Below are 26,129 nucleotides of genomic sequence, written 5' to 3'. Positions count from 1 at the left end.
AGGGACAGCAAGCGACATGCGCCTGCTAATGACTTTTGGTGCAGCTCCTTTGTCCCTGTAGTTGTATTACAAGGACGTTTCTGGAGAAATCCAAGCGAGTTACCGGGTAAGGATGGAGACAAAAAAAAAGCATGAGTAATGAATTTCTTAGATCACAGCTCTGGGTATGAAAGATAAATGTAAAAAGTCACCCTCGATGGAGACACATACAGTACATCAGTGGTAAATGTAATTCTAGAGCACTGCCAGAACGGAAGCAGAAGGCACTTATTGAACAATGGTGCCATTTTGAGCTGAAATGAAACACTGGTAACTTTATGTTATCCAATAGAGTTTCAGCATTTTTTGTTTTCAATTATGAAATGTAATTAAAGATGAACCCTAAGTTGTTATTATAATAAAACAAAAAATATTATCTGAAATGGATACACATTAAAGTACACTACTATTACAAAGTTTAGGGTTGGTAAGGTCTTCACCAAGATGGCATTTATTTTATCAAAAATACAGTAAAAAAAAACTGTAATCTTGTGAAATTTAATGCATCCCTGCTGCAGAGGAGTAGTTATTTGTTACTACTAAAATTAAGTACATAAATATATGATTTACATTCTATGCTTAGTATATAACAGAAAAGAAAGCTTTTTGAAAACCTCAGCATCTATTTTATGTTGGGGAAGATATTCTAGAGTAACTCCCTTTGGTCATGTAGTAGAGCTTTTACATTTTCTCACCGAACAATTGAGTTGGGTTAGCGCTGCTGGCTTTCTCGTAGTTGGTGAGCCCTTCATAAATGACCTTCCCTACGGCAGCGTACAAACACTCCAGCTCCTCATACTTGGAAGCCACTGTGGATGTGCCTAAAGAAAAACCAAAATATTAGAAGAAAATGTTTTAATGTACATCGTTACCACAGTTTTATTTGAAAAACTAGCACAAACTGGAAAATCTTATAAAGAGATAACCAATTACAGAAATGGGGCTTTAACATATCAGGTTGTTGATAATCACTAGTGTATCTAAAGTTATTTCACAGCCTCTGTGGAGATTCAACCAATGCATGTTTCTGTTAACAGCTGCTCACCATTATTATACTGGCCTTCGGGCTGTCTAGACTTTGTCTCATACTCAAGCAAATCAAATGATGCAATTATTGTTCACCATACATATCCACAGCTACTGTATGCTCAAATGAGGTCTCTAGGAGAAGATATCATCAATCTGAGCTTGATCTACTCACTGGGTTCTGTGGGGAAGGTGCTCATGAGTCTGGACAGGAGGGAGTGGACTGCCCTCAACACTTTGGTGTTGCCACAGGTCATGCAAGCTGAAATGCCACGCTGCAAGGGCTTGAAGTGCGCAAGAATGGCTGGAGGCTGCAGCACTGACAGAAGGAAGCTGAGAATCTCAAGCCCTGTGCAGATGTTGGAGAAATTTGCCTGGTTTGGCTGCTCCTGAAAAACAGAGGAGGATTGATGAGGTACAGAGGAACAGACACTAGTTTAGTTCAAAAGTTTGAGGTTGGTAAGATTTTGAGAAAATTCTCTTTTGCTCAACAAGGATGCATTTACATGATCAAAAGCATAAGTAAAATAGTAAGTGTGAAATATAATATTAAGAAATATTAGTATCTATTAATATCTATTCTAATATATTTTAAAGTAAATCTTGTTGCTATGATGGCAAAGATGAATTTTCGGCAGCCATTACTTCAGTCTTAAATGTCAAATAATTCTTAAATAGAAATAATGTGCTGAATATGCTGAAATGAGCTCAAGAAACGTTTCTTATTAACATAAAAAAATGCTTAAATATTTTTATTAAACATTTTGAAATGAAGCAGCATGTCCGATGGCATAACGGCATGTTTATGCTTTGGTATCAAGAATCATGACATTTTTCTGGACTACTGAAACTTCTGATACCACAAAAATTGTTCTAATTAATTGAAACTGGCAACTTAAATTTCCAAAAAAAACTCTCTCTCTCATTTAAGTCAAGTAACACACATGCTTGGCTCAATGAGTAAAAAACAGTGCTGATTAGGTTTCAGGGGCCACTGAATATTGACAACTGAGGTCTGGCCCCTGAGACACTGGTGGACAGATTTACACAAAGCTAAGCTCGTCCCTGCAGCCTGTCCTTTAAATCACTGACATGCCGACACAATGAGATGATAAAAGCCCCTCGGATTTGCAGCACTGGTCATTAGTTTGTCAAAGAGAGCTGAAAAAAGCACTTCGCTCCCTCAACAGGGCTCTGGGGCACGGACGATGAGTGACCTGTTTGTCAAACTCCTGTCACAGAAAGTGTCATTGACCCACTCTGAAAATAAAGATGGAAGGGATGGTAGGGTGGTAATCATCAGCTTTTCTGGCTGTTTGAATATAGGGCATAAGAGAGACTGGGAGTCATCTTATGAACATCCGTTTTTCCAAAGCATTAATTGTTCGGAATATATAAGCAGGAACTTCCCAGGAGGACAAAGTGGCATGATCTAATCTTTGGATGAGCAAAGAGCAAATTAAAAGGTTGTACAAGCTGCAGGCAGTCTCCTCTCTGCCATATCACAGCATTTAAATCCCTGGCCTACATGAGCAGAGAAAGCTGTATAACTGTCTTCCCCTAAAAAGAATCGATAGAGTGGTGGATCCGAACAACAGGAAGCCCACTGCCTGATAACAGGTGGAATAAGAGAGGAAGTGAGGTTGCAGTGATAATTGTGCCGGTGGTGGACGCTAACTAACAGAGAGGTGTTCTCTCAGATGACAGCTGAGTTAGTCACACCAGTGTACTCCAAAGAAAGAAAAATTATTCAGAAGAGTGAGAATATCAATTTGGCTGGCATAAAAACTGCTTGGAAAAGGCACCAGAGTGATGGTAAAATGAATGATAATTTTATTTCGACTATTGTTTTCAGTGTCAACTAGTAGGAGCTGTACCGTTTAGTCGACTAGACCTGCACATCCCTGATAATAACACCGCAGTGGGTTTCGACTTTGACACACGCAGTGCTAATGTTTATTCAACAAAGTCAAAGCCTTTTGGAAAATTTATTTGTGGCGGTCAGTTTTGATATTGTGACAGACCACCACCAATTAAATCAATGTATGTAATCAATGTGATATAACTGCATATTTAGCAAGAATTCACATGTTTAGCTATAGCTTGATACAGATGGATCTCTCAAATCAGAAGGTTATAATGACAGCAATAGAGGAGCATTTTTTGTTTCAATATAGGCTACGTTATGAACAACATTTCAAACATACTGAAATACTTTAGCCGCGGAGCAGTGTTTCTGGTATAAGTGAGCGCGGAGTGGGAGCTGGAAATTGTGAACCCGGAGCGGAGTGATTATTAAATGCTCTGAGTGCAGAGGGGAAATTGTTACCACTCGACTCCGCTCACATAGTCTGGTTTCTTCCTTTTGATGTCGCCACGTCTCTTTTAAGAAGAGAGCGCACCTGCACACCTCTCAGATCATCAAGTACCGGGTTAACCGGGTACTCTGTACCACCAATATAAAAAAAAAAAAAAAAAGCCTGGTACCGCAACATTTTCAGTTTTTTAGTACCAACTTGGTACCGAAGTACCGGGTTATTCAACAACACTATCACAGAGTAACCTGAGTGTTTCTGCTTTTCTAAGAGTGCCACCTATTGTCAGAGAGTGAATTTGTAGTTTCATGCATAACATTTGCCGTTTTTTTTAAACATCGGTATGAATATTTCTCCATTTCCTTTCAGAAAATGAGGCAAGAACTCATAAATCTCAAATGCAGCCTCAAATTGCAAATTGTAAGCTTTCAGACCTACCACAGTCATAAGGAGCTTGTCGAACCACTGCAGTTTAAGTTCGGCACGGGGCCACATGTCTGGTCTGAGGGCAGTCTTCATGAGGTTCACACAGCGACGGGACAGCAGCTCACCGGGAGAGCCTGCCACATTGGTGCTATCATTTACCTGCAGACACGGAGCAGAAATTAGCTTATGTAACAATTAGTGGACACCAGAAAGACTCACTAAGCAGGTATGAGATAACTACCTGGCACGCGATGCGGATGAGGAAGTTGACCACAGTATCTGTTTGCTGTTTTTCCACAGGTTTGGTAAGGAGAGCCTCTGTGCCTGGCATCGACTGACTGCGGCCAAAGACCTGCACATACAGACACAAACACAATACAGCCAGTGTACTCAAACATGGCACGGTCCATCAGGACACAGAGCACATGAGACTGACACACTCAAGGTCACACTCCACTGCGGGGAGTGGTTTAAGGTTTCCTCACCGTGCCGACAGCACCAGCAGCAGTGCGAAATCTCTTTACGTCTTGTGCCGAGTCAACAGACATGCCTCTCTTCATAGCAGCAGAGGCTCCGCTCGTGCCCTCGCCCACACTTCCTGGATCAGCTTCCGATTCCGGCTGAGAAAAGTGAGAAATTCATACCCAATAAAATGAACGAACACATTTTCATTAAATTAAATTAATCACAAAAGACCAAAACACTGTTTCTATAATAAGAACACTTATTTTCTGGCAACAGACCTGTTGGTCTTTGATTCTCTGGAGTTCCCATTTGATGACCACCTCAGCTAAGTCCACGGCCAACTTCCTCTGCTCAATAGTTACACTAGGGGTGAAGCCCAATCGCTGCATAGCACTGATCATGTGCTGAACCAGGTGATGTCTCACTGGGTAATAAACCTATAAGCAGAGAAACATACACTCAAGAAAACTCTACAAAAAACAAAAACCTTATATGATCTACCAAGCAAACTTATACCCAAGGCTGTGCATTAAAAATTTAATAATGTGAAGACTGGATAATAAAAATTACTGCAGTATGGGAGATGTTAGTATAACTGGCAAGAGTGAAGTGACTGTACATACTCTGAAGTGCTGTACAATGAGGTGAAGTATATGGACGAGTTGAGGAACCGTGTGGCCCTCCTCCACAATGATCTTGCGGGTCCAGTGTGTGAGCATCTGATGACCGTCCTCCATCCGAGCAGGTACAGCAGGTGTGAGAATTGCCATGGCTTGCCGAACAATGGCACGTGCTTCCATAGTATGAGCCTTTAGCAGACTGTGGAAAACCTGCACAGAACAGATACACTGGCATTTAGCAGCATTCAACAAAAGGAAGAAGTTGACTACTGAAGTGAGTTAACCAAAGATTTTGAGTAGCAAAAGCTTGGAGGTACTTTTCTACTCTTTGAAATGTTGAGGTAAGAGAAGTATTTGGGGTTTAGAAATGTACACCTGTGCTCTACAGTCTATTTGTACCTATATTTACATTTGGAAATTTCATATCTGATATCAGTCAGCTGGTCAGCTTTAATCATTACACATGATTATGTCTGGAAAATATTCATAGACTTCAAAGATTCTGTTACAGCTGTTAAAAATATATATATTTTATACCCATCTTTGTTCAGACAAAATCTAAAAAGAAAAAAATAATAATTGGACTGGAATTTTAGTACATGATTACCTGTAACACAATCTTTTTGTGAATGGCAAACTTGGCGATAATGTGAGCCAGCAAGAGGTGGCCACTGTACTTGCAGGCCGGATCCACGCAGGTTTTGGGAAGCAGGCAAGGCCAAGCGAAGGTCATAAGACGCCTCAGCTTGCTATTCCTGCTCTTGTTGTTGTCATGGATGTGATGAGGAGCGTGCTCTACCAGCAGGGTTGAGAACTGTAGCAGGTAGATCCTCAACGAATCAGCCAGGTCTGCCTGCTTCTCAGGGTCAAGGACCTACAATAACAGGAAGAATGTGTCACAAAACACTAAAAGATGCATTGTTTTTAGGGCGGTGATAAAAAATAATATAATATATATATATATATATTTTTTTTTTTTAACTTGAACAGCTTCCTTTGCTGCTGGAGATGTTGAAAACAAACCCAGGGAACAAATGGACTGTTTGGTTTACTCTTTGCTATGATTAACAGCAGGGGAGAGACAATCAATTTAAGCGTGAAATAAATGAAGGCTATTAACCTTCACTGTGTCTCATTGGGTTAGCTTGAAAAACAAACACTATGACCTTTATTGTTGCCTTGACATTTCTGGCAGTGAAATAACAGCCAGAGGTCATCCTAGATGAACTGGTGAATTGATAAAGAGAGGCTGCTGGAGAAGATTACCTTGGTGATGAAGACACTAGTGATGCTCTCAGGGTTGTCACCCTCCGGATTGGGTGGCCCCAGAAGTTGCTCGCTTTCCCCTTTCTCAAAGCTGTACAGGAATGCTGGGTTCAGGATGTGCTGCAACACCTGGACAGTGGACACATAACATATAAGTTACATTTATGCATTTGCACTTAGGATATCAAAGAACTGGGAACCATTATTTTGTTGCCTGTTATTCATTCTATAGGTCTCGGGACTCCAAACTTACACTTTGACATACAGAAACATCATGCCATTATATTAAAATAAATTATATAAATATAAATGATAAAAATAGAATTGTATATTATTATCATCATCATTAATAAAAATAATATAGACATCTTAGAAGAGTGGCCTCTATGATGAGTAACCTACTTCATGGAGTCTTCATGCTAACAATTCTACTTACTGCTTTGTGTTAATCATGTTGTAATTTAAAGCACTGGTTGAATTTTCTTAAAATTATTTTAAAAAAGGGCTGCTTTGGTAGCGCCAGCATATATGAAGCCAGTAAAAAGTGTGATGATGACAGAAGAGCGAGAGAATTGGATTCATTTGTAAGTTAACTGATATTAATCATTCAGATGAACCATGTTTTTAGAAGCTCAAAAATCCTAATTCCACCAGCCTCGACTTTTCATAAGTTAGCTCTTATATGTTACTCAATTAGCATCTTTGAACACTTATAGATTAATTTCTGCTTTACACTATAAATTGAAAGAAAAAGCATAAATACTAATAAAAAGCATGTTGACCATGTACCACTTGGTAATTTAAGATATGGGAAGATACAACCTTTATTCACGACAATAGTTTTTCTAGTCAGACACAATGGTTGTGTTGTTTGCTAGCTGAAGTGTTGCATCAGCATGTGGATTTATTCAAAAATGGGGACCGTGGGGCTGCAGGTGTTCCTTCATTATCCCTCGTCCTAATGAGCCCCTCTACCGTTCATATGAGTGATGGATCACAACAAATCCTTTTCTACACGATCCATCACTGCCAAAACCGCTACGACTCCAGCTGCCTGAAAACATCACCTTAAACGTGTATTCTGTTAAGAGTGCGCAGCTGCTGAGCTCTCCTGGGGAATGTTTGGGATGCAACGTCTGTTTGGCTGTGAGGGGTGATTTAGCAGAGCAAGAACAGCCTCTGCCATCAAAGCGGTGAAGACTATCCACCGATGCACTGTTACCGTTTCTCAGTGTCACTGCAGAGGGTGACAATTCGAGGGAAACATCCAGTTCATTTTAATAAACTGCCATTTGATCTCTTTACCATTTAACTTGGAGTTTTTTCACATGGATAAAAATGAAGTGGGAATAAGAAACATAGCCTTGAATATCCCGACTGACCCGATTACCAGTGGGTCCTTGTACTCCAGGTAGTGCTTGCCCACTATAAACACCCCTCCACAGGTGTAGACAATAAGGATGATCAAAAGAATCAACAAAAGAGTGAAAATGACATCCCAAAAAAATCTAAACTATGGTTGAGCAAACAGAAAATGTTCTTTGTGTTGAGCCCTGCTCCATCAACTGTTACCCATCTTCTCCAGGGCTGATTAAAGGGTTAGTTCATCCCAAAATGAAATTATTTCATTAATTACTCACCCTCATGTCATTCCACACCTTCGTTCACCTTTGGAGCACAAATTAAAATATTTTTGATTAAATCGGAGAGCTATCTGACCCTCCATAGACAGCAAAGCAACTGAAATATTCACGCCATTTTAGACAGTACTACAATGAAATACAATTAGCTTGCGTTGTTGTCTATGGACGGTCAGATAGCTCTCCGATTTAAACAAAAATATCTTAATTTGAGTTCCGAAGATGAACGAAAGTCTTATGGGTGCAGAACGACATGAGGGTGAGTAATGACATAATTGTCATTTTGGGGTTAACTTACCCTTTAAAGCCAATCCCTCAGCATATTTGAGCAATGGCTATTAGAGTAATCTGAAGATAAATATTCATTAGCGTTCTTCAAAGACTTCGGTTGACTGTGAAGATGTGCCTTTGAGAACCGAGTGTGTCATGCACGGTCAGTCCGTCACGCTCCCCTTCTTGAGCATACATATTCAGCAGGGGCTGGTTGTTGGCCACATTAGATTGTCAGCACTAAGAGAGCGTGACGCTGTGCCACTCTCAACAGAAATATACCACAAAGGTGGAATCTATAATGCTGACCATGGAGGTCCGTGTCATGACATCAGTCACACTCATGGTGGCTCTTAATCAAAAACAAGAGGTCATCACAAAGGCAAAGTTCATGGGAGTTTCTTCTCAACATGTTAATACTCACAGGTGTACAAATGGTATATCCTCACCTTCGCCTTGAGCTCATCATTAAAGTGTGGGTCATTGAACTCTACAAAGCGGAAGAAGAGCGCTCGTTTGTGTGTGATGCTGTAGTTCTTGGGGATCTCCTCCTCCATGTACTCCTTTAGGAAGGTCATGTTGCAAAGGAAGCGGCCAGTGAAGGCTCTCAGCAGCTGAAAGAGTAGCTCAATCTCAGAGTAGTTGCGTCTGAAAGGAAATGTACACCGTAAGTGTAAAAATCAAAGTAAAAACATTGCATTTCCATTTTCCAAGCTATTAAAGGGTTACCCAAAAATGAAAACTTGAATGTTTCACATCCAAGATGCAGGTGACTTTGTTTCTTCAGTAGAACACAAACAAAGATTTTTAACTCAAACCGTTGCAGTCTATCAGTTATATAGTAAATTGGAATTACGGCTTTGTGCCTATACACTGTTGTGTAAAGACACAAAATGATCTGTCTGTGTAAGAAACTGAACAATATTTATATAGTTTTTTTTACCTCTGATTCACCGCAATGTCCAAACGGCCCTGAGTGTTCTCAACAGCTGGTGCGTGACCACAGACTGTAAAAAAACATGGATGTAGTGTCCGTGGCATCACCGTAGTTTTCTGAAGAGCGTTTCTGAAGCTCAAAGTGGGCGAAGTTGTCATGAAGGGCAAAATTAGCTATATAGACCAAAATCATTTCTGAATCAGGCTGTAAATGTTTTTTTCTGCTGTAAAGTTGGCCATTTTAACCATAAAGAGTCCATGAGATTGACTCGCTTTTGCAGCCAGCCACTAGCAGCCAGTTTATGAATTACAGTTTATGTCACTTCCATGTTGGCTTCACGAGAGAGAGCAGGAGGTTGCCACTTACCTGTAGTCTCGGCCTCAAACGTCATGCCCACGGACCGTTGGCTAAACGTCTGATGCATATGGGACACAAAAGTGGAAACACTTCAGGAATGCTCAAGTCGTTATCGAATTGGTTGAATTCCACAGGATTTCCGCGAGATGTGCCTGTCACGTTTTTTAACATTCTGCCTGGAAACAAAGATACCGTGGCACCAAACCCCTCACGAAAGAAAAAAACTGTCGTGTTTACAACTGTGACGACCAGCGCTTATCAGGATCAACTAAATGCTGGATTTTCAAAAGTATGTGAAATATTTAAATTTCGCAGCATAGAATCTTTAAAAGAGTTTTACATACCAGTCTGTTATTTTGGCAACATTTCCACGCCTCGAAACATGACGATGAACGAAACGGACTGCGATTGGTTGTTTGACATGCCTTGGCCAATGAAAGCTGCCATGAATTCCAGACCTTCAGCCTGAAGGTCTGGCTATGCGAGACTACTTGCCCGTGACACATCGTTGTCTTTTTTTTGCTTTATGCCAGATCGCAGACTTATAAGTGCATTACTGCCACCTATATCTCAAATGGACCATCGACACTCCTAATTGAGATTGTAGATAGAGTTTCAATGGTCCATTTGAGAGATGGCAGTAATGCACTTATAAGTATACGATCTGCCGTTAAGCAAGAAGAAGATGACGTGCCAGCTGAAGATGATGCAAACGCGCTCAGGACAGTTCAGACATTGTGGTGAATCAGAGGTAAAAAAAACCTTTAATTTAGTTTTGTTTGTGTGTGTTGTGTCCGCACTATAAAGCGCACCGGATTATAAGGCGCGCCTTCAATGAATGGCCTATTTTAGAACTGTTTTAATATATAGGGCGCACCGGATTATAAGGCTCATAGAATAGAAGATACTGCAGTCAAACGTTTGACTGGGTTTGCGTTATGCATCCACTAGATGGAGCTGTGCTAAAGGGAATGTCAACAAAACCTTGATCCATATATAAGGCGCTCCGGATTATAAGGCGCACTGTCGTTTTTTGAGAAAATTAAAGGCTTTTAAGTGCGCCTTCTAGTGCGGAAAATACGGTACTCTCAAAGCTCTGATTCCCATCCACTTCCATTATATGATTAAAAGACTGCAATGGTTTGAGTTAAGAAAAAATCTTTGTTTGTGTTTTACTGAAGAAACAAAGTCACTTACATCTTGGATGCCCTGGGGGTAAGCAGATAAAAATACAATTAAAATTTTTGGGTGATTTATCCCTTTAACAGTATTTAAACTTATGTGTATAATTTCTGCACCAGAAAACACTTACTTGCAGTAGCTAAGCAGACAATATGCTAATAGTTTGGGCTCTTTCCAGTTGGTTGCAGCCATGTTGTCTTTGCGGTGGCGCTCCTGGAAGGCCTCGCTGACCCACACGCGTCTGAGCTGACTCACTAAAGAATGCTGACCCGCCAACCAGCTTTCATCATTTTTCACAATGATGCTTATGATCTGAGGGAATTTATGAATGCTCATTAATATTCAGGCTATACAAGCAAGCACATTACATTAAATTTAAGAGTAAACGGTGTAGTTAAGAGTGTTTGGCTCACCTTGATGGCCTGGAACTGCAGGTCAAGGCGGGCAGTGCTGGTGGAGGGAGACCCAGGTCTCACAGTTGCTGCAGACCCAGCTGGAACCAGCAGAGGGACAAATCGATTTGGGTTAGAAGCCAAGACATCTCGAAGTGGCTTGGCATCTTTGTGCTTTAAGAAACTCTGCAAATGAGAAAACAATAAAAGATTGAAGAAAAAGCAACATTCATAAGATGTCATGGCGAGGAATTTTTAAACAAACAAAGATGTACAGTATGAGGTATGGACAAGAAAAAAAAACAAACCATGAACATACGACTCCACTGTGGGTCATTGAGAGTGGCTTCCATCATGAAAAGCTCCACTGTTTGAGACGGATGACGTGTCAGGAATTTGATCAGTGGCTCTCTAAAGGGACTCCCTGCCTGTGAGGTAACAATATACAAATTGCATAAAACCAAAATATTCAAATTGTATAAAAAAAATGTTCTTTTAACAATCTTTTTGATCAGCATCCTTGCTGAATAGAAGTATGAATTTCTTATATATAAATGTTCAAAGAAATGACGATCCCAAACTTTTATCACATGCTCTTCAAATTGCACGCACAAATGCAGTGGTGCATGCTGTAGCCTATATAATTTCATATTAAAGCGCAAATGAAACTATGAGCATGCAATGTCATAGTATTGTCATCAGATACGTAAAGAAGTTACCAAAAAGGTGATTAAAGCTGCCTTTCAACTGTGCATGCAAGTATTTGTTATTCGAGTTTCATTTAAGAACGTACATTTGTCTCTGGTTTTCAAAACTGTCCTGGAGCACCCCAGCACTGTCTCCTTCATATAAAACACCCGAATCAGTGCATTTAGTAGCGTTTAAGAACTGAAGTGGGTCACAAAAGGTAAAGAAATACAATGCGTATCAGATCTGCATCATGTTCAGCAGCAGCAGCTCTTAAACAAGCCAAAATAACCTAATAACCCAGCTGCTGTGATGTCTGTTCATCAAAGAACAAAGGGAAAAAACGAAACCAATAACTTTCGTAGCTTTAAGAACTAATCTTGATTTAAATTATAATTTAGTGTTTGAGAACTTTATTCAACTTCTGTATATTTCCTACTGGCTGAAGGGCACAGATTGATAATTGTTACATTTATTATAATAGGTTTGTGTGATGATTAGGGTTGTGCCGATAGGCAATAGTATCGTGTATCAACGATCGTCAAGAGATATCGACATAAGCAGATTTCTCTGTCGATAATCAAGATGATATTAGACTCATTTTCCTTTTAATGTATTAGATTCTAATAATAATAATAACTATTATTTTTATTTTTATTAGGCGGCTTATTATAATTCGGCTATCAAACTGCCCAGTTATTTCACTTCAGCACCGCATTTCACACACATACACACAAGCGCGCGCGAGCGCAGGAGGATTAGAGCCTGTAGTCACTGAAATTGTCCGCTTTGACTCGGATAACTCATAAATCCATGAAATGAAAGAGATAGAAAACGAGGAGTTGGTGTCCCACACATTTAATGGCTGCTACACTGCAACGCACTCTTCTCAAACATGAGAGATTAACTCTTTCTTGGCGTCACAAATAAAGAAAAGACAAAATAATTAACAAGGTGGCAGAGCGAATTTATCATCCATAGTGGTTCTCACGTAGTCCTTCTCTTAAAGACTGATCACTTAACTTATAACACGCACTATGTGGTGATGACTTAGGAGTACATGAGAACCACTATGGATAATAAGTTCAATCTGCTGCCTTGTTATTATTTTCATACACACCGCACTACAATATGATGCATGCAAAATACATAGTTTCGGCCGTTACAAAGTGTCCATCCACAAACAGACGTACATGGTCTGCAGATAAAAGGTATTTCATTGAACTTTAACAAGTAATCTGAACGGCCTTTATATGTGTAATATATTAAACGTGCCCTCACTGAGTTTAATGCCACAGTTATGTTAGAACGCATCTCATTCTTGTTTCTGTGATGGTACGTCAGACTCGTCAGGAGGCGCGCCGTCTGGAGCGCTGTATGACTGATGCATCAGTTCAACTCAACTTACTCCAAATATATGAACTTACCTGTTTTAAATACTTTATATTTAACGTGTTCGTTTATGCCCAATATTAGTGTTAAACTGCTGGACTCTAAATGAAATCTACTATTGATTTTCACCGTTGACTGATTTTGCAGAACATTTAGACTGATAACTTCTGTGCGCAGATATGGACGCGCGATATGACAGTTGCGTCCGACTATGTATGAACTAGCTGTTTTAAATACATTTTACAGTATTTTTATATTTAACGTTAGTTTATCAGTATGTTTGAAAGTATATTTTTTCGATTATTGGTGATTCCATAGGCCTCTCTCGCGCACCTGCGCGGTTTAAAACACTCAATAGTTATGATTTGACAAGGACAAATTGTCTCTCTCTAGCTCCACCCATCCACGATAATATCGTGTATCGTCGTTCTCACAGGCTTACGATATGACGATCTGAAAAATGACCATATCGCCCAACACTAGTGACGATTTGTTTTTGCATTCAGATCTTGTACCTCTATGAGCATCGCCCTCTCTGTTTTCATGACCACTTCCAGCAAAGGTTTCACCAGTGTCTGTGGAGCAGCTGGTATCAGGTGGAAGAGGTTTATGATGGCCGAACAGATCCTCATTTCCTGCAGAGGTGAATGAAGGAAATGCATCACAGTTAATGTTAGTGATAACCAGCAGTGGAAAACTAAGTGTACTTCCTGTAATATAAAATCAACAGTGACAAGTTGGGGAACATCTGCGGGAAAGTCAAAATGGCAGGTTGGTTCCTGAAAACATCATAGATCCATAGGACGTTAGCAGGTTTGAGAGGGACCACCTCAGAAATGTGAAACATAAAAGTCAAACACAACACCACGGATACAAATACGATTACAGAGACTCCACTAGCACAGAGTAACCACGAGTACAACGCGAGCGGAGACACCGAAGACCCCACAGCAGGCCGCCATCTCACCTCTACACCCTCCATGGCAGGCTGCGCCAGAACAGGAGACAACAAACTATCAGCAAAGCAGTGTGGGTAATGAGTGCTGTATGAATGGTGGTGTGTGTGATTCTGTGCAGAGCAATCTTCTTCCTAGACTGCACACTTGTTGAAAACACAAGTAGCAAAAAAGTGCAGAGGCCTGAAACAGGCAGCATTTCAGCTGGACTCCATCCACGGACAAATCCATTGATTTCAGTATGGAAAGTGAATGTGAAGGTGATGTTGATCGAGAAATCTTGTGTGGGAATACACAGCACTGATTAACTAAAATAAAGGGCATATAAAAGTATGGGCATTAGGATCATAGCGCTACATAATGTATAACAGCAAAACCGATGGTTGTTACAACATTTAAATGCTTTATATTAATAATTATCTAGACAAATAACAACTAATGCACACAATTTAATAATGGGTGAAAGTAACCCAAATACTTGCAATAATATGATCAAATATAAGAATTTTTGCACTGAGATCATTTTCAGGACAATGCAGCATATTTCAATAAAGATTTTTGGTATCAGAGCATTTTGATGAGAATGAGTACGAGCAGAGTATTGGGCCTGATAATGATATTATAGTATTCCTAAAAGTATATATTTTTATGAATTAATTTTTTTCTGGGGTAAAAAATTACCTTTACTTATTTTTATGATAAATATGAATAAAAACACTCACTCTGAACAGAACTTTTTCTCTGTATGACTAAACTAATCATCTGGAACTAGCATTCTGAATCCCCCCCACACCCTTCCAATCCTGAACCCGACTGACCCCGCTTCATTGTCATGTATGGCTGGTCATTCTGTCATTGCTGTAAGAATATTAAGAACTGCAGGAACAGAGGGCCAATTTGCATGTAATTATAATACATTTTAGAGAACTGCAGGGCGTGAACAAGACAGAAAGAATGCCAGCTCATTTTGAAGCGTGGAAACAGAATGGTTTTCTCCCCCTCTCACCTTTTATTATTCTACAAGGTTATCTGTCCAACAAGATAACGAGGATCCGAAACTCGGAGGCTCGTTATTAGGGTGGATGGCGCCTATTTAATCATTGTTTGTAATATGCAGGGGTTAAAGTGGAAAAAAATCCTGAGCCTGAACTTTTTTTTTTGGGGGGGGGGGGGATGGGGGGTTGTAGAGAAACTCCACAGACAGACTTAATTCAAATATTGACGATAATAACAAAAATACAGTAACAAGAGCTAAAAAAATGGTAAACAGAGTGAGATAGACATGAATCTCTTCAATGCTTATGTTTGGCACCATTTATTTAAAAGTACTATGTCAAATAAAGTCTATTATCAAATCAAGGCTATTATCACTTCTTTTTTTTTCTGGGATGTAACTCGCATGTTGATTTGAAACCAACAGGCTAGTAAACGCTTTTTTGTTTTCTGCCAGTTTTCTACACAGGGTGACCAGTGGCTGCGAAATTCTGAATGAATGATCAAATCATGTTCTGCTATAAATGTGCACAAACGTATTTTTTTAATCACAGACACGGTCAGTCATAGACAACGGTTTGTCAGCTAATAGTTGCTCCCGGCTAGAGACCTGGCACCGAGTGCGGCGCGGGACAATATTTGATGGGTGAATGCGGACGCGGGCGGCAAGATATTACTGTGTACGGGTTGCGGGAAAATACAATTATTTGCGGGACTCCTGCAAAGTGGAAATATGTAACAAAACACAATAACTGGAAACAAATAGACCTTTAGGCTATTTATAATAAAATAAAATAGACTTTGCGGAATGGGAGGATGCGGATGATACCCTAGACAGCGACGTGTAATTCGATTCCGAAATAGCGATATATTTAAATGTCAAGTTGGATGGATTAGAAGCACACAGACCGGACGATGTCCTCAGTGGTGGAAAAGACGAATTTCCGAGATTAAGCAAACATGCCATGTACTTTGCATTCCAGCTAGCGCACCATCGGAGAGGGCTGTCAGTATGTGCGGTCACATACTGGAGCAGAGACGGATTAAACTGAAGCTCTCAACATGACATGATATTCCTGCATTGGCACATTAAGTAGTCGTACAGTTTTTTTTAGTCAATTCAGTTTATCTTGATTTATTTATTTAGCTAAATATTTAAAATTGGTCTATTTTGTTATTGAGGAATAAGGATATTTTTCGTTAAATGTTTGAATGAATTGCTCAGGCCCCATAAACTACTTTTCCTTTGAACATGAAATAAATCCAGGTTTATTATTATTATATAATTTATTAGGCTATATAGCCTAATTATTATAGGTATATATTTTTTATTTACATTTCTTACTTTTTTACTGTATTTCTATGTTCTATGTTCTAAGTTCCTTGTTCATGTTCATACTTTTAATTAAACGCAAATAAAACGAAACATTTATTTTCCGTTTCTTTTTTAAATTTATATTCAACAGGGAGCAAGTGAAAAAAATAAAAGAGTAGCAGGCAGAATATGCAATGTATTAAGAAAAAAAAAAAAACTATACTGATTTTGCGGGCGGGAGCGGGACGGAAAAATCCCTTCTACTCCCGGCAACGTCGTGGTAAGTTTAAGTGCACGGGCAGCGGCTCTATGACCGCAGTCAAATCATAACGAGCAAGCACTTTCTTACCGCTGCTGGCATACAGTAGCTTCCTCGAGCAAATCAGGCAGAAACAAGCGGGCTCTCTTAGTTTCTTGCACCAACTGCCAAAAAGCGCCATTTATTTTTGAGTCCTTTATCTATTGCTAGGAGTCTAGGACATCATCCCCAGGCTGCATAAACTTACGATCCATTTTTTTTTCTCCGACAACGCTAACGTGACATTGACGTATGGGCGTCAATCATACTGTGTTGCAAGGATACGCCCTTCTCTGCTTCTGATAGGCTTGTAACGTTAGTTAAAGCTGCGTTCCTCTCATATGATTGGTAGGTGAAATAAATTGGCTCGAAAATATTAAACTGCATGCGCAGGCTCTCAAATATTATTATTTTTTTTTTTCCTCACGGCCACACGCCGGAGATCCGGCACGGTGCCGGAATACTTTAAGCCCTGAATATGGCCTCTCACAGAGTTTGAGTGGGGCGGTCTGAGCTGGAAGAGATAGTCCAGTCCAGAGCGCCCATCTCAGCTCTCCATTTCTACAAACCCCTTCCGCTCATTAAAGAGGCTTAAACGACACTGCTGCCCTTGAGAAGTTCATAAAATAATTAAAGGAAAAGCAGAAATATCAAAACAAGCTTATACTCACACTGCCGTCACTACGCTGGCCTCCTTTATGTGTGATCACCACCACCTCCATCCATTTACGCAGATGTTGCTGCAAGAGCAGAAGAAACATTGAGTCTGTGCTCTTGACTGTTTAAATTCATTGTATGTATATGCATTAAACTGGTTTACAGTGTTCACTTACCATCATTTGGTCACAGAATTTGTCATTGAAGGAGTTGGGGAAGAGACGAGTGACTGATGTCAGTCTGTTGACCACATTGAGCGTCAGACTGCGATAGTCTCCAAGCATCATCAGCAAGGGCCGCATGTGTGTATGGATCTGATCCACCTCAATAGTAGCCCCCTCTAAGAACTGAGAAACACATTTGAACATGAAGACACACTCAGACTTCAAAGCATATATAGGGCCATTAAACAGCCCATGAGTGCTTAATAGAGACAGCTGCATTTACATGCCCTACAAGAAAGACTACAAGATAATGGCATCTTAAAACCCTGTTTTTCGCTTCTGTCCTGTCACTCACAGGAGCAGGAAAACTCTAAACCCAGCTCAATAAGAAAGGCCAAGCCAGTGTTCTGCAATGAGACGATGCATCACGGCCAAATTCATTTTCCTCTCAGCCTGCTTCACTCCATCCTGTATTGATCTTTTCAGGCAGGACTCATTAGAGGCAGCAGGGCAGCGGAAGAAAGTGCGAAAGAGACAGAGATAGGAGAAAGGAAACGAGGCTTGTGGAGGAAGAGGGCTGACCTTTCTCATGCAGGCCTCTCCGGCCTCCTGGAGCTCGCTGTTAGTAGAGTTGAGTGCCTTGAAGAGGGCAGCGATGATCTTCTCTCGGGACTGGGGAAGATAGTTACAGGCCGCCAGGGCATCTGACAGACACACACGGGAGGGTTCAACAGAAAAAATATTAATTTAATATATTTAATATACAGTGCCCCCTTATTATTGTTTTTCAGTTATGTGGCACACCAAAACATTTGCATTTATTAGTATTTGACAGTGTCATATAATAGGTCACCGTTCCAAAACCTAGTGAACTGTCTATGCAGGCAGCATATTTAGGCATCACATGAACACAAAGGCTGTTCCAGACTGCACACAAAGAAAATTGTTCACTACAATATTAAGCAGCACAACCGTTTTTATCCATCCATCCATCCATCCATCCATCCATCTTCTTCCGCTTATCCGGGGCCGGGTCGCGGGGGCAGCAGTCTAAGCAGAGAACCCCAGACTTCCCTCTCCCTAGACACTTCCTCCAGCTCTTCTGGGGGGACACCGAGGCGTTCCCAGGCCAGCCGGGAGACATAGTCTCTCCAGCGTGTCCTAGGTCTTCCCCGGGGTCTCCTCCCAGTGGGACGCGCCCGGAACACCTTCCCGGGAAGGCGTCCAGGAGGCATCCGGAACAGATTTTTATCCATGATGTTAATAAGAAGTTTCTTGAGCACCAAATCGGTATATTAGAATAAGGAAACGTGTGATACTGGAGACTGGAGTAACAGCTGCGGAAAATTCATCTTTGCCATCACAGGTCAATTTTCTTTTATTTTTTTTTTAAATAAGAAACAGCTATTCCAATTTGTAATAATAAACTTATTACAAATAAAATGTTTTTCCTGTAATAAGCTATTTTTCCTGTATTTTTAAATCAAATTAATGCAACCTTGTTGAGCATGACACTTCTGAACAAACTTATGCATTTCAACATTTCAACTTTTGAAATGTTGCAAGTACAAAAAAAGTATCATTAAAACAACTTAGGACAACTTTGCCTTGGCACCATGCGAACTACAAAATCCTTTTTCACACCACATAGTTCTAGGAACTGAGTTACAGGAAATAGCCGGTCGGGAAGTTCCCAGGGAACTTTAGTTTCCCCTGGCTGTTTTCCTGGTTGCATTCACACCACCAACAGAAATTCAGAAGTGACGTAAGCCGGCAACGTCATTTAAGGGCAGTATTCAACAACATTAACAACAAAAGGATGGAGGACACCGTGATCGGAGCTATTTTTGATGTATATACTGGGTTTCATGATAATGGAGATAGAATGTAGACATAGAAGTTATGTGACAGAAAGAGCTAATCAGAGGACTAAGAGACGAAATCTACTACGTCATCTTGTATTTCTACATATGATCAAATCTGAGAAAAGAGCATAAATGTTTAGAAGTGCTTGCACTTCGGCTTCGGTCCATTTATCGCTGTTTTCTATTTTGTAGCTACTGTAAACTGCTCCATGATTAATAAACTGTTGTGTGTTTATCCGGCTTTTTAGACCCAATTCTGAACCCCATAATAGGAGTTCCTACTAGAATTAAAATTGTTCTTCGTTCCTGCAGTACAAATGCATGAGCATCTGATCAAAAATCAGCCAGCCAGCTCACTAGGCTTTGGAAGACAGCCTATTTATAGTTTCTTGTATAGTTAGAAAAAAAAAGTAGCACATACTGAGAGCAGCAATGCGCAGCGGCACCAGTGAAGGAAGGCTTTTATAACAGGGCAGCTTCATCAAAGCAGCATCCTCAGCTTCACACAGGTTCAGCAACTGTGTCAAATCAGAGACACTGGAGCTCAGAGAAGTAGTACACAGAGCATCAACACATTGGTGATTTCATATAACCCACTGAAAAGCAGACAGTTTCAGACTGACCTCTGTGTAAAAGACTTTGTGCTCCACCACGTTGAGGTCCATGGTGAAGAGGCGGGGCTGTAGAGTGGTGCAGAAGGTGTTGCCCTCCATCAGGCCGATCTGAGCATTGGCAGGCTGATGCCGCAGCAGGTGTTTTTTTGGAGGAACCATGTCTTGCAGCACCTGGTGGAAATAAGGAGTCTTTTAAACTTTCCCTAAATAGAAAATGGAAGCTGACTGGCCTTATGTTCCTTCCTTGCAAGAGTTAACAATAAGAATTGAGTGTTAGCCCTGGGCTCATGTTGAGATAGTTGATGGAATGGTCACTTGGCCAGTGTAGCATTATCTAAAATTACAAAATGTAAGTGTGTTGTAAAAAACAATTGCTTTTGCGTGAAATATTGTGCCCATGAATTCCGCTGATTTAAGTAACTCATTAACATAATATTTAGCAGACTAGCTGTGCGTTCACACTGCCGCCGCTGATGAGAGAGTCAAAGTTAGCTCTGGCTGCCCTGCAAACAAAGATTTGTGGATGTTCTGACGTAGAAGGAATGCTTGGTTTTGTGAACTTTATTCAAAGGGGCTGCAAAGCAAACAAGCATGTTGATCTTTGCAGACTGACAACAAATAGGGTTTAAGTTAACCTCTTAAAATATTTCTAATGTGAAAGAAATTGATCGATAGAAATAACTGTTACATGTTTGCTAACAGAAAACAAACAAAAAAACTATTAAAACCATGTGTGGTGTGACTTTTGTGTACATGGTTAAGTGCAAGTCTAATTTCAATATGCAGTTTATAGGAAACGTTTAGTAGCCTTGGACTTTAATTAACATTAACATTAATTTGTGCGCAGCCTGCATTACAAAATGTCCTGGTTGAAGTGTGGCCTTAATGCAATTGGTCAAATTGGTGTTGTTTTGAACAAATTAATTGCATTCTCACTGAAAAACAAGCATTACAGTGTGAAAATGTTTCTTATAGTGTTGCATGCCTTCTTATCAAATTCACATCACAAATGATTGGGAAACCAGCCACAGCAAAGATAAAGCTATATTAAATTTTTACTTGGGAACTAATGTGGTCGGAGGTCAGATTGGTTGCCGCCGAACCGCTTCATAGCTCACACAGTCTAAGACATGCAGCGCTGCTGCCTGCCGACGGCTCACATTGAAAATAAATGACCTCCGGCCACTTTGACTCTCTCAAGATTGTCTCGGTGAGAACACGGTATATTAAATCTTGCAAAACCTTATAATTTAAAGGTCCCATTTTTAGTGCTTTTTTGAAGCTTTGATTGTGTTTACAGTGTGCAATATAACATGCGTTCATGTTTCGCGTGTAAAAAAACACAGTATTTTTCATACAATTTACAATCTGTATACCGCTGTTTTCACGGTCATAAAAACGGGCTGATGACTTCCTTGTTCTATGAAGTCCCTCCTTCAGAAATACGTAACGAGTTGTGATTGTGCCAGCGGTTCCTGTGTTGTGATTCGACAGCAGCTGAGCACAGGCTGCCCTCCTGTAAACGCGATTGGGCTAGTTTTGAGAAGCAAGTGGGCAGGATTTGTTTTGAAAACCTGGCAATCCTGATCTGAACCATAGACAGTAAAAGAACGCACGTGCTGGAGATGTACTTATAATCACAAGAGCGTTTTTACTGACAAGATGCGCATGAAAATCGCACACAATCCTAACATCTAGTTAACAAAGCTAAACAGCATTGCCCTTTATGTAATAAGTTACAGAAACTGTTAAACGCACCAACTTAAATAATAAAATACACTTACCGGTTGTGGTCCATAAACAACGCCTTCAGACAAAGAGGGAACTGCTCCATCTTTCAGGAATAATCTTTGTGCGAATCCGTCATTAAACTGATTGAGATTGAGGAAACTGTCCTCAGCCAAATGTGCTGCACATAGTTTTACATGTGGATTATAATTTTCGGGAACCGAGTTAAACATAAATTGTAACCATTAATCTCCAAGAACAGCGTCCCTCGGAAGGCCAAACAAAAATGATTGGACTCAGAGATGAAAATAACAGCGTTTCAACGACATGGTGACAAACACAAACGCAGCTCTTCCTCCTTCTCTGTCGGAGCGCAACAAGACCACGCCCCCCTTTTTGGTGTATTCATGTGGGCGGAGGTTAGTCAAAAAACGGTTTTAGTGACGTCATTACTGCAGGAACTAGAGGGATGTAGTCCAAACGGGTCGTTTTTTTGTAGGCGAATTCTGTTAAATAAAATATCTCGCTTGGCATTGAACTTTGAGCTTTAGAATTTTACAGATATTTTTTTATACTCTAACATCAACATTACACACGAACTAAAGTTTAAAACATGGGATCACGAAGAACGGGACCTTTAAATATACACATTTTAAATGTGTAAAACATGTATTTGCATGCTTTAAATGTGTTTGCATGTAAAACAAATGCAAACAAATGTAAAGCAAATGAAAGCAATTGATATTTAATTTTAATAAAAAGAAATATGAAAACTAAATCTAAAAAAATCTGATATATATAGTAAGTGGTTTCTATTTTAGCAAAGAAAACTTAAAAAATAATCAAGTGTAAACCTAATTATAAGTTGCAAATGGTTTATTAATTAGAAAAGAAAACAAAAACGGAATATAAAGTTGAATGAAAACTTGTTAAAAAAATAACAACATGTTTTTAAAAATATAAATGCATCATTTTAAATAATGGGGCCAGTAAAAAGTAAGTAAAAATCTGACAGAGCCGGCAAAGAAAGTCCTGCCATAGTCCTCATAATCGTATAGAAATATATCACACTCACTTCTTTGTGAGGCTCCATGATGATGGTGACGCTCTTGCCTGTGACTTGAGCCAGCACCTGCAGGGAGTGCATGGCCTGCTTGCGGACAGTGGAATTGGGGGAGGTGACCTCCCGCACAAGGTCATGGGTCACCAGATGGAAGGATTTATCCTGGGCAGACAGAAGCTCCTCAGTCTTTTCCTCATCCTTAAGAGGAGTGGCACAGCGTATCAACAACTGCTCCAACGTGGTCTTTGCCATGGCAACTGCCCCGTTAGACACCTAAGAGGAACATTAGGGGATACAGAAGTTCATGCAGGTAACCCGCATGAAGGTAAGTTAATGATGTAGGTAAACATCAATGATTTCAAATGACATTAGAAATTGTTTGTACCTCTCCTGTGAGGTCCATCATGACAAAGAGCAGAGCTTTGAGGAAAGTCAGTTGGTTTTGCAACACCCAAATCAGAGGAAGCCTCTCCATCAGGAACTTAATGGACACCACTCCACCCAGCTTCGCATACCAGGCCTGCTCATAGCAGCATGCACATAGACGCTCCACTATGTAGGAGAATAACGGCAGCTGGCACGCCTGAAGAAAGCAGACCAAGTTTTAAAAGAAGGCCCTTCAAAGTGAAACCTGTCTACTAAAAAAAAAAGTTTATGGAAAGAAAAATATCAAGAGGAGAGCTCACCCTTTCTTTGGAGCCCAGGATAATGCTGGCGACATCAAAGATGACGGCAAGTGCCACTTCCCCAATCTTGCACAGCTCCTTCTCCTCATAGGCCATGCAGATGGCGATGGCATCGATCAGCACGAGTGGGTCCATGCCTTTGGAGCCGTTCTCTTCACTGTGGAACATAGCCGTGCTGGCCTGGCTGCCTGACTGGTAGCATGGCAGCAAGAAGGGACCTAGGGCAGAAAATTGACTTGATGATCTGAGTGCACTTTTCTCACACTCAGACAGAAAATAAAAACTTACATGTACATTTCAAGTCATGTCAAGACTGATTTTCAATATAGATGACATTAGCACAGAGGCAGAAAGATTCCTCACCGCACTGCTGAGCCACTGCCACCATGGTGTAATGGCGGATCAAGCTGGCAACGAAAGGCAGCGCGCTGGGCCTGAGATCCTTGATGACCGCCGACATGAATGCCCCTGTCAGGGCCTGCTCGAACGTCCTGCGTGCTGGGGTGTCCTGGGCTTTGTAGCGATGGGAGATGATCACGTTAGGGATCCACTTCTCTGTGAAGCTGTTGAAAAACAGCAAAGGGATTTAGCTCATAATTTGCATCGCATTCATGAACTTGCTCCATTACATGCGCCTCAGGTTGAATAAACCAATCAGGCGATTTGATTACCAAGTATAAAAGGCTTTTTGTGTTTGGACAGCTGAGCCCCATGGGAGTCTGGCTTTGTCTCTGGCTGACATTTTGTCTCATGTTTGGTTATTTATCCCAGCTGATAGCAGCACAGTGATGGAGTGAGTGTTTTATTCTTCCTCAAGCTTGTTTTCTATAATGCCAAAGCCGGTAGCAGTGGTGATGGATCGCTCCATTTCATTATCGCCATTTAAAAGGCTTGGCTTAGGGAGAGGGCTGAGCCAAAGAGAGCGGTCAGATCAATTCAAATTCATAATGCTGCCACTTGAATGGGACTCAATTATCCTGCCTGGCATTTGCGATATTAAGAGGGCATTCCGCCTCCTGAAAAAGGCCCATTTCATGATGACCAGCGCACTGTGCCACACTGAAAGAGGGAGAGAGGATGTCGTGAATCAAGACTTCTGACAGCAGCAGCGGCTCTCCTCCCATATAACTAGCACCTGGTTATTTCGGAAGAGGCCCGAATGACTTTTGGGGTAAACAGATCAAGTACAGTCAATTAGCCTCAGCGTCGAGATCAATGACTCTGTTTTGTGACCCTCCTGCCCAGCCAGTAGAAAAAAGCTCTGAGTAATTAGCCCTTTGAACACTGTAGACAGTGGCGGCCAGGCTGGATGAGGCCCAGAGGAGCTGTAAACACAGCAAAAACAGTGAGAAGCACCCGGCTGCAGCATGCAGATCGAGGCGGGGTTGAACCTGAGGTGGAGCTGCACGTGTCGCCCCGCCCCATACCTACTCTGATTGGTTCGATCGTCTTTCATAGACATAGATGATGAGAAATATGTGCGTAGTTGGTGTAGGACGGAGTATGTTGTTTAAAAAGCTAAAAACTGTACAGTTTTACAAAGCCTTCATTATAATGCACAGAAGAACAAAAAAAAAAAACTCATGTTTGTACCTTGCCATGTCCCTGAAATGACTGTTTAGCTAAATTGATAAATGATTGTTAAATGACACCACAATAGGCTAATGTCTATGTGTCTAATGTGTTTTATGAAACTTTAATTTTCTTTACTACATTGCAAAGCATAGACTTTTTCCTCCCCTTTATTTCAGTTAAATATGCTGCTCCTCATTATTTTCAAGTGAATAAATCGAGAAACTTTTATTTCTACCGTCCAGTGATGATTGTAAAAAGACATACCTGTAATCTGTTGCTATAGTAACAAACGCAATTTTATGCGCATCGTGTAACTTATTTTAGTGCAGTTGTTAAGATTGTGGTTATTTCAGCAGACAGTTTCATACATTTTAACTGCGTTAAATTAAACTTTTATACATCATTCAGTGGTTTAGAGATGAGTGATTCACATACATTTTAGACACTTTTTAATGTTTTTACTCAGTCCATGTAATAAATGTAAATCGTTTAAATAAGCCACGTCTTAACGTGGGTTTAATAATGCATTCAAATGTTTAAAAAGCCCAAACTCAGTAAACATTTTTAACATTCTATTTACAAGCAAGTTATGGGAGGAAAATGCTTAAATTAAATGTTGCATTCGTATTCTGGGCTCATATCTGCTTGTCTGTGTATAGAATGCTTGTTTACTGAGTTTGGTCTTTTTAAAACACCGTTTTAATGCATAAAGCCCCACACTTTCATGCTAAGCGTTTTAGAATGTCCCAGTGATTCATTTGTCAATTCAACTGGTCCAGAAGATTAAACTTGCAGCAGCTAACATCTCGTGATTCAATAAATCAGACATAGTGAGTCAAGTTAGCAATAAACAACTGTGCATTATAATGAAGTCTTTGTAAAACTGCACAGTTCTTAGCTTTTTAAACAACATACTCCGTCCTACACCAACTACGAACATATTTCTTATTATGTATGTCTATGAAAGACAAATCAAACCAATCAGAGTAGGTATGGGGCGGAGCAACACGTGCAGTTCCACCCCAGGTTCAACCCCGCCTCGATCTGCAGGCTTCAGCCAGGTGAACTTGAAAACAGTGAAAAATGCAGAGGCATGTGCAGCCTCACAGGGCTGCAACTAATGGCTATTTTGATAAATGAATGATTGTCAATTGTTCCGCCCGATTTATAGGGTTTTTTAAAAACCAAAATTAATTTTGTG

At 40.4% G+C, this 26,129-nt stretch overlaps 2 protein-coding genes across 5 annotated transcripts in view; one reads left to right on the top strand and one right to left on the bottom strand.

The window, feature by feature from the left end:
• LOC132121402 (parvalbumin-2) overlaps window positions 1–26,129 on the top strand; it is a 318,907-nt gene that overhangs the window by 172,318 nt on the left and 120,460 nt on the right. The gene's annotated exons all lie outside the window — the stretch shown is intronic.
• Window positions 1–26,129, bottom strand: part of LOC132121399 (transformation/transcription domain-associated protein-like) — an 81,206-nt gene that overhangs the window by 41,697 nt on the left and 13,380 nt on the right. For all 4 annotated transcript variants that reach the window (XM_059530741.1, XM_059530744.1, XM_059530742.1 and 1 more), the window contains exons 23-45: window positions 23,717–23,916; window positions 23,354–23,571; window positions 23,053–23,250; window positions 22,680–22,940; window positions 19,886–20,047; window positions 19,684–19,780; window positions 17,980–18,101; window positions 17,410–17,580; window positions 17,248–17,316; window positions 13,530–13,649; window positions 11,244–11,363; window positions 10,957–11,121; window positions 10,674–10,855; window positions 8,517–8,715; window positions 6,158–6,286; window positions 5,499–5,765; window positions 4,895–5,101; window positions 4,550–4,708; window positions 4,292–4,426; window positions 4,048–4,158; window positions 3,819–3,965; window positions 1,241–1,454; window positions 735–860 (exon numbers count right to left, since the gene is read on the bottom strand). In XM_059530741.1, coding sequence (XP_059386724.1) covers window positions 735–860; window positions 1,241–1,454; window positions 3,819–3,965; window positions 4,048–4,158; window positions 4,292–4,426; window positions 4,550–4,708; window positions 4,895–5,101; window positions 5,499–5,765; window positions 6,158–6,286; window positions 8,517–8,715; window positions 10,674–10,855; window positions 10,957–11,121; window positions 11,244–11,363; window positions 13,530–13,649; window positions 17,248–17,316; window positions 17,410–17,580; window positions 17,980–18,101; window positions 19,684–19,780; window positions 19,886–20,047; window positions 22,680–22,940; window positions 23,053–23,250; window positions 23,354–23,571; window positions 23,717–23,916 — 3,779 coding nt within the window. The remainder of the gene's footprint in view (window positions 1–734; window positions 861–1,240; window positions 1,455–3,818; window positions 3,966–4,047; window positions 4,159–4,291; window positions 4,427–4,549; window positions 4,709–4,894; window positions 5,102–5,498; window positions 5,766–6,157; window positions 6,287–8,516; window positions 8,716–10,673; window positions 10,856–10,956; window positions 11,122–11,243; window positions 11,364–13,529; window positions 13,650–17,247; window positions 17,317–17,409; window positions 17,581–17,979; window positions 18,102–19,683; window positions 19,781–19,885; window positions 20,048–22,679; window positions 22,941–23,052; window positions 23,251–23,353; window positions 23,572–23,716; window positions 23,917–26,129) is intronic.

This window comes from Carassius carassius, chromosome 39, assembly GCF_963082965.1.
Source record: "Carassius carassius chromosome 39, fCarCar2.1, whole genome shotgun sequence".
In the NCBI taxonomy this organism is placed as follows: Eukaryota; Metazoa; Chordata; class Actinopteri; order Cypriniformes; family Cyprinidae; genus Carassius; species Carassius carassius.
Note: the sequence above shows the minus strand (reverse complement) of the source record. Positions and strands in the feature narration are given on the sequence as shown.